At 40.1% G+C, this 9,158-nt stretch overlaps 1 protein-coding gene across 2 annotated transcripts; it reads right to left on the bottom strand.

Moving 5' to 3' along the window:
• Positions 1 to 50: 50 nt before the first annotated feature.
• On the bottom strand, positions 51 to 8,614 carry LOC128620323 (glycolipid transfer protein-like). Of its 2 annotated transcripts, none has more exons than XM_053645220.1 (5): positions 8,217 to 8,614; positions 6,647 to 6,705; positions 6,415 to 6,548; positions 5,962 to 6,112; positions 51 to 2,249 (listed from the first exon to the last, which is right to left on the bottom strand). In XM_053645220.1, exons 1-5 carry the CDS (start codon positions 8,317 to 8,319, stop codon positions 2,067 to 2,069), a joined length of 630 nt encoding a protein of 209 aa, XP_053501195.1. In that variant the 5' UTR covers positions 8,320 to 8,614; the 3' UTR covers positions 51 to 2,066. The 2 variants fall into 2 exon arrangements, with proteins under 2 accessions (XP_053501195.1, XP_053501196.1); XM_053645221.1 differs by lacking the exon at positions 8,217 to 8,614 and adding an exon at positions 6,902 to 6,992.
• Between the last annotated feature and the right edge of the window lie 544 nt (positions 8,615 to 9,158).

Raw genomic sequence — 9,158 nt, 5'->3', positions numbered from 1 at the left:
GAGTAATAAAACCTTAACACAGTAACACAATACATTACTGACAGATGCTCAGAGGCTAAAAAAAACTCTTTAATGGTGCAAGAAAGGCACTGTTTATTTCAGAACAAGTTTTAATGTATAAGTCAGTCTACCAATAATCAGTTATGAGAATAATTTTACATTGTATCTCAGTCAGAAACACACACACACACACACACACACACACACACACACACACACACAATATATATATCTCATAAATAAACTTCAGAGTGAGGTTTTATAATGCAGGAAAACTGTAACCCTTTCTGCGTTCGTTTACGCTGTTTCACGTGAATGACCTACAAATAGTGCAAATCATTAAAACATTAATCTCCTTTAAGATTAACTGACTTCCACACAGGGATTCCTCAAATTACTCCCTTTGCTCATTAATATACATAACAGTGTGTGCTTTAATAATCTGTACACCCTAAGAGTGTAAATATACGCTCGCAAATAATCAAACTGCACATACACATTATAATTAAATAGTTAGCAATGTTGTCATCAGTTTTGTGCAGCAAACCCCGGGCTGTCAGCATGTATATGAATATGAATGTATATATTATTATTATTATTATTATTATTATTATTATTATTATTATTATTGTCAGTTAATGAGTCAGCCTTTGTATGAAAAGTAATATCAATCATGTAGCAAATCTGCTAATTGCTTTATGTTTAAAAAAACAACAACAACAAAAAACAGGCACCAGGATCTTTGCATATTAATAAATATTATTATAGACTTGGGAAATTATTGATTGTTGTCAGGCACTTCTTTATGCATTTCATTGGTTAAAAAAATGAATGAGGACAAAACTGAAATAGGTATAGTGCAAAGAGGGAGAAGCTAATAGACACCCAATTATGAAATGTTAGGGGACCTATTTTGTTGTTGATTTCTCTCACTTGAATCACAACAACGTGCTTATGACAATGCTTCATGTTATACAGAACAGATCTTAAACTTCTTGCATTTGTTTTAAAGCTAGAAATAATTTGGTTTCTATTATAACAGAATGCCCATCTAGATATGAGCCACAGAGATCAATGTCGAAAATCGTCAAATGCAGGACGACTTCCCGTCTAATTACCAAAAACCAATAATAATAAAAAAAATTAAAAATTAAAAAAAATAAATAAAATAAAAAAAATTAAAAATTAAGGCTCCTTTTAGCGTTGCTAAACTCGGGAACTCTTTCCGATAAGTTTGTAAGTTTACTAAGAAGCTGAAAATACACCTTTTCTTTTAGATTTTATTTTCTGTCATAATTTATCTGCCATTTTTTACTTAAAAAAAAAAAGTTACAATAGAAAATAGATAAATCCTTGTCTGGTTCGGTCCTATTCTTTCATTTTTTTATTAATTCCTCCTTTTTCTAAACTTACTTTTATATATATAAAAAAAATAGTTATTATTATTATTATTATTATTATTATTATTATTATTATTAAACACACCTTGCTCTAATTACTCAGATGTGTCCAAAGTTTTGCTTACAGCTCTGTCCCAAACACTAGTATTGAAGAAAAGAGTTCTTAAAATTGAAGTAATGGATGCTGAGGAAACTGAATACAGAGCTGTATCATGTATTCTGTGTATCTATCATGTATCTTGTATGTAATCAACCATGTAAGAGGATTCTAAAAAAAAAAATTCTAGCGTTTGGGATTTCCTCTCGATTTCCAGGAGCATAAACTTTTTGTCAAACCAGTAAGAGCTTTCGTCGAACCAGTCAGAAATCCTTCTCAGCACCGCAGCACGCCGTGTGATACGGTAGTCTCAAATCATCACAGGTAGTTCAGCATCTCTCTGCTCAGAGATACCATACGTTAATGCACTTCAGGTTGTTGGGTTTGTTTGGGTTTTTTTTTGTTTTTTTTTTCCAGCATGATCCATGCCAAGACAGAAAATTCTCTCACCACACAAGCAAAAATGAACAATACAAATAATAAAATGGAGAGTTGCATTGAATTTTGAGTACTGCTTATTTCCAGTGGAATGCTGTCTGACCTGAGAAAGGCACCGGGACACAAACCCGTCACACCGTGTAGTCCAGCTCAGCATTCATCACGGTGTACATGTCATAAATGGCGTCCACAGTGGTGGAAAAGTTCACCAAGAACTGCCGAATGTTCGCCAGGCAGTCTTCCTCCACCACCGCCTGACCTTTAGACAGAGACTTCAGGAAGTCCGACCTGTACGGCGCAGCCAGAAGTGCTGCCTAAAGCAGAAAGAAGACATTGTGGATTAGCTGCTTTCTCTTTGACCTGTTCACCTTTTTCCCAAGGTTCAGTGAGCCTCGGCCTACTCCTGCCTCAGATTCCTGTTCACGGTTAACAGGAGCAGAAGCTGACGTGGTGTTCTGCTCTTGCAGCCCATCCACCTCATGGCTTTGACATGGTGCGAGTTCTGAGATGCTTTTCAGCCCACCACGTTTGTACAGAGTGGTTATCTGCGTTACTCTCAGCTCAAACCAGTCTGTCCAATGACCTCCGATCTCTTTCTCTGCACAGCTGGTCCTCGCTGGATGTTTTTTTGTCTCTCGCACCACGCTGTGTAAACACTAGAGACCGTTGTGCGTGAAAATCCCATGAGCTCAGCAGTTTTTGGGATACTCAAACTGGTACCAACAATCACGTCATGGTCACAATCACTGAGATCACTCGGTGATCCAAGATCTTTTCGACCATCGAGTTACCCTTACCGCAACACTGTATAGTTTTGTTCATGTTTCAAATGATAAATTCATCAGCTAGCCCACTGGGCCAGCGGACGCTCCGGTGTGCCGCCCAGTCGCATGTACGGGTCGCCTGGAAACGTAACCGAACAGGTTAAAAATGGGTAGCGAAGGTAATTCAGTCCGTACAGGATTTTTGCAGCATTTTTTGTGATTGTTGCGGCCAAATTGCTCGATTTTGCTGTTCTTTGCAGAGCTTTGGTCATGAACACACAAAACCCTGCACAGAGAGTAACTAGAGCTCAGGAACCCTACTGATGATGACTATAATATGCCACAGTGACACTATATACATTATAGTACGCCACAGTGACGCTGTATACACTATAGTACGCCACATTGACGCTATACACACTATAGTATGCCACAGTGACGCTGTATACACTATAGTACGCCACATTGACGCTATACACACTATAGTACGCCACAGTGACGCTGTATACACTATAGTACGCCACAGTGACGCTATACACACTATAGTATGCCACAGTGACGCTGTATACACTATAGTACGCCACAGTGACGCTATACACACTATAGTACGCCACAGTGACGCTGTATACACTATAGTACGCCACATTGACGCTATACACACTATAGTACGCCACAGTGACGCTGTATACACTATAGTACGCCACATTGACGCTATACACACTATAGTACGCCACAGTGACGCTGTATACACTATAGTACGCCACAGTGACGCTATACACACTATAGTACGCCACAGTGACGCTGTACACACTATAGTACGCCACAGTGACGCTGTATACACTATAGTACGCCACAGTGACGCTGTATACACTATAGTACGCCACAGTGACGCTATACACACTATAGTACGCCACAGTGACGCTATACACACTATAGTACGCCACAGTGACGCTATACACACTATAGTACGCCACAGTGACGCTGTATACACTATAGTACGCCACAGTGACGCTATACACACTATAGTATGCCACAGTGACGCTGTATACACTATAGTACGCCACAGTGACGCTATACACACTATAGTACGCCACAGTGACGCTATACACACTATAGTACGCCACAGTGACGCTGTATACACTATAGTACGCCACAGTGACGCTGTATACACTATAGTACGCCACAGTGACGCTGTATACACTATAGTACGCCACAGTGACGCTATACACACTATAGTACGCCACAGTGACGCTGTATACACTATAGTACGCCACATTGACGCTATACACACTATAGTACGCCACAGTGACGCTGTATACACTATAGTACGCCACATTGACGCTATACACACTATAGTACGCCACAGTGACGCTGTATACACTATAGTACGCCACAGTGACGCTATACACACTATAGTACGCCACAGTGACGCTGTACACACTATAGTACGCCACAGTGACGCTGTATACACTATAGTACGCCACAGTGACGCTGTATACACTATAGTACGCCACAGTGACGCTATACACACTATAGTACGCCACAGTGACGCTATACACACTATAGTACGCCACAGTGACGCTATACACACTATAGTACGCCACAGTGACGCTGTATACACTATAGTACGCCACAGTGACGCTATACACACTATAGTATGCCACAGTGACGCTGTATACACTATAGTACGCCACAGTGACGCTATACACACTATAGTACGCCACAGTGACGCTATACACACTATAGTACGCCACAGTGACGCTGTATACACTATAGTACGCCACAGTGACGCTGTATACACTATAGTACGCCACAGTGACGCTGTATACACTATAGTACGCCACAGTGACGCTATACACACTATAGTACGCCACAGTGACGCTATACACACTATAGTACGCCACAGTGACGCTGTATACACTATAGTACGCCACAGTGACGCTGTATACACTATAGTACGCCACAGTGACGCTGTATACACTATAGTACGCCACAGTGACGCTATACACACTATAGTACGCCACAGTGACGCTGTATACACTATAGTACGCCACAGTGACGCTATATACACTATAGTACGCCACAGTGACGCTGTATACACTATAGTACGCCACAGTGACGCTATACACACTATAGTACGCCACAGTGACGCTATACACACTATAGTACGCCACAGTGACGCTGTATACACTATAGTACGCCACAGTGACGCTGTATACACTATAGTACGCCACAGTGACGCTGTATACACTATAGTACGCCACAGTGACGCTGTACACACTATAGTACGCCACAGTGACGCTATATACACTATAGTACGCCACAGTGACGCTGTACACACTATAGTACGCCACAGTGACGCTGTACACACTATAGTACGCCACAGTGACGCTATATACACTATAGTACGCCACAGTGACGCTATATACACTATAGTACGCCACAGTGACGCTGTACACACTATAGTACGCCACAGTGACGCTGTACACACTATAGTACGCCACAGTGACGCTATACACACTATAGTACGCCACAGTGACGCTATACACACTATAGTACGCCACAGTGACGCTATACACACTATAGTACGCCACAGTGACGCTATACACACTATAGTACGCCACAGTGACGCTATACACACTATAGTACGCCACAGTGACGCTATACACACTATAGTACGCCACAGTGACGCTATACACACTATAGTACGCCACAGTGACACTATATACACTATAGTACGCCACAGTGACACTATATATAGTATAATATATTATTATACTGTGCCACTATAATATGCCACAGTAACACACACAGTAAAATTATGGGCGTTCCAAACATCACGTTTTGAAGGCAGCATTTAGACAGCTGTTCTGTCCGTAGTTCTGAATTGTTAAAAATAGCATAGCTTAACATATATTGCAATGTCATGATAATCTTATAACTGGTTTGTGTAGAAACATTAGACAAAGGCATAATGCTAACTACAATACTCAATGCAATCAAATGTAATGGCATGTTTGTCGATGTTTTTCTTGTATTATAAGAAAGAGATTTTTTTTTTAAATGATTATTTCAGAAATAATTTAAAAGTGTTACCTCTAATAACTCTCTACTTTGGGGTATTGGGGATATCAAGGCTCTGATGTATAAAACAATTTATACTACACAACCTACTGTGTAGTCTTCCTTAATAAAGTCATTTATATTCCAGCTCTCTCTCTCTCTCTCTCTCTCTCTCTCTCTCTCAATTTCTATCCCTTACCTTAAAAATCTTCTGCACTATCCAGCCATGGTATCTCTTCAGCGCTTGTTCATAGGCTTTAGTGATATTGACACGGATGTAGTTGGGATTGTTCTCATCTCGCTCGCCATCCGCCAAACTCTGCAGCAGGATCTGAATGAAGCGCAGGCCTCTGAGGAAAACAATTAGCGAATAGCGAGGGCTGAATTTCAGAAACAGTTCTCTCCAACATATCAAACAATTCTGACCGGAAAGCAGGAGGAAACTGAATGAAAGAGCGACATTTGTTAATATGGTAATGTTAATGTGTTACTGTATCACAACAGAGCATGCTGATATAGGATCCTATAACAGCATGTCCTGAGATGTTTTGTCCCTTTGTAAAAAAATAATAATAATAATTTATACAACTCAAATAAAAAAATCAACTCGACGGAATAGAGGAGGTCGTACTTTCTTCTCATATCTTCTCACCTTTTTAACCACATGAGCGCTAACGTGGCCCCTGCTTTCGGCCATGCGGACCCGTACATGTCCTTCTCAGCTTGCAGGATCTTCTGAAGCGTCTCGTACTTCACTGGATCGGAGTCATATACAGCTCTGATTTTCTAAGCAGTGAGATCACAGAATGCTCGTATAAATCTGTCTGAATGTTTGAGACAAAAATTTTTTTTTAAAGTGTTGAGGCGAGGACGGTCACACTTACTGTGATGTTTCCGTTTATGTCGGATTTGATGGGAGCAAAAACTTTGGAACCGAGACAGTCTGTTAAAACAAACAAACAAAAAAAAAACAACAATAAAATGCAAATCAGACTGAATAAATAGAAAACTGGAACACTTCGCACCTTCAGTTAAGTGGCAGCTACACGTGCCAAGTCTTTATGCCAGAAATACTGAGAGCTCTGTTAAAATCCTGAAGGTTTGGAATAAAGAAGCACAAATAATACGAGCGTCTTTACCTCCCTGGAGTTGGTTATTTTCCAGTAACAGCATGTTGGAACAGGTTCGGGCTTTTTAGTTCCAGTGAACGGAAATTATAATTCTACAGTCTTCCAAAACCTCCAACAGTTTGCTGAAGGCTGATATACGGGTCTGATGGTCAGGTGTCCGCATACTTTTGGCCATGTAGTGTAACTGTATACTGTAGGCTTAAGTAAAGAAAGTGTGGAACGCAAAGCTCTTAAAAATGACAATCACAAAAAAAACAGCAGTGGTGTTTCCAGGTTTTTAAACTTGAGGTGGGAAAAGGGAGGCTACTAAGCACCATCTTATTATTTGTAGAATATTTCATTTGCATCTCGAATCATCACATAATGAGATCAGCGTATTGGCTTCGTAGTGGTTTGTGATCGTTCCTAACACTGAAGGGACTGGGCTGAAGAACCTACAACTCTATTTGCTATGATGATTTAAGTAAACATGAGATATCAGGGCTGGGCGATACGACAATATGATACAGATATCGTGATACATAAACATGATATACTTTTCAGATTGACGATATTCTGACTATCAGGTATCTGTGCGTCAAAGAAGTTTTATTTTCCCTCCTTTTCCTTGTTAAATACTGTTTTTCTCCTTTGTTAAACAGTTTTATAAATGCTGACTAAAAATAGCTAATAGTTTTTCACAATATGGTGAAACCAGCCCATCAAAAAACTGATGTTTTCATATAATAATAAGACATTTTATTTAATTTTATTTTTTACCATACAGTCAGATTTAGGTTGGGCAAGGTTTATTGAAATGGTGGCAAAGTCAACCTGTGCCTCCCACGTGGCCACGCCCCTGATACACAGCCATTTTCAATCATCAATACTAATTTGTCTTTAATGAATTCATCAGCCAGGAAGCTGGAGTAGCCTTTCAGGGCTGCGCGCTCATGAATAATTAATTAGTCTCAATTTTAGGACCGTACCATTCCAGACTTTACAGGGGAACCCTCATCAGCACTCTTAACCTTGAGGCTGTTAGAATAGATAAGTTTTATTTGTACTCAAAACACAAAAAGGTCCTGATATGAACTGTTAACCTTCACAACTTTATTTTACTATACCCTCTTTTTTTTTCTTTTTTTTAAGCTCTTTTATCAGGTTCCAGTGTTAATCTTGGAGCCACTTAAACTCTCCAAGCTCACCTTATTGAGCCTACATATTTAGGAGGCGGAGGAGGAGGAGGGGGGGGGCTTGGGATTTGTTCCAATAACTTGCCATTTTGGTAGACTTCACTCGGCACTAGTCTACTTACCGTCTCGCGCGGGCTAACGTTACTCACCGAAGAAAGACGGAAGATGGGAAACCGACTCCAGAAACGACTTTGTAGCGATTTCATTGGCATTAGGCAGCTCCAAGAACTGATTCTCTAATAACAGAGACATTGCAAAATAGGAAGAAGCAAAAAATAAATAAATAAAACGAGACGCCGGCCAAAGAGAGCGCAATTAACCCGGAACAAGCCGAAGTGACACTTCGGGCAGCAACAGGGAAGTGGTGGGCGGGGCCTGAGCTGAATATTCAACAGGTGGGAACGAAGCTAGCCAATGGGAGAGATGATTTTGGTAGCGCAAATAAACTGACCTATAGGCGTCTTTTATGCAAAAATGCTGAGGAGCGACTATTGGTAGAGGTGTTTTTACACTGGCAACAGCGAGCTCCATTAAACAAAGTGTATATGAATATATTATACACACACACACACACACACGGCCACGCCCCTGATATATATGTATATAATAAATAAATAAATAAATATATATATGTGTGTGTATATCTATCTATCTATATATACATACACACACATGCATACTGTATATCAGGGGCATGGCCGTGTGTGTGTATATTTATTTATATTTATTAATGTGCATCTTGTAATAAACAAATGTAATTGTTGATATGAAGGAGTCTCCAGTGTCAGCACGTAAAGCTGTTAAGTTTGCGGGGGGGGGTTAGTCTTCAGGACAGAGGGCTTTTTTGTTCTGCTAACTTAGAGACACAACAATATACATAACTGTTAATGGATGATGCATCATTCTTAAATAAATAAATAAATAAATAAATAAATACTAGTGTACTGCTGTGGTATAAGAGGGGAAAAACCCACTTCAGGACATGCGGTACTTATCAGGAAAACTTTCCTATAATGACACCCTGTCGTTTTTTTATTCCTTCAGTTCTTATTTTTGTCCGGCTTCCAAACAAGCAATAAATCAGGCGCGAT

Source organism: Ictalurus furcatus, chromosome 16 (assembly GCF_023375685.1).
Source record: "Ictalurus furcatus strain D&B chromosome 16, Billie_1.0, whole genome shotgun sequence".
Taxonomy (NCBI): Eukaryota; Metazoa; Chordata; class Actinopteri; order Siluriformes; family Ictaluridae; genus Ictalurus; species Ictalurus furcatus.
The sequence above is the reverse complement of the archived record's forward strand: the minus strand, read 5'-3'. Positions and strand labels throughout refer to the sequence as shown.

Excerpts from the sequence above, each read along its gene's own strand:
- LOC128620323 (XM_053645220.1), bottom strand. The coding sequence starts at position 8,319 with ATGTCTCTGTTATTAGAGAATCAGTTCTTGGAGCTGCCTAATGCCAAT. Across the intron at positions 6,549-6,646 it reads ACATAAACGGAAACATCACA|AAAATCAGAGCTGTATATGA; the intron begins GTAAGTGTGACC and ends CTCACTGCTTAG. Across the intron at positions 6,113-6,414 it reads GCGCTCATGTGGTTAAAAAG|AGGCCTGCGCTTCATTCAGA; the intron begins GTGAGAAGATAT and ends TGTTTTCCTCAG.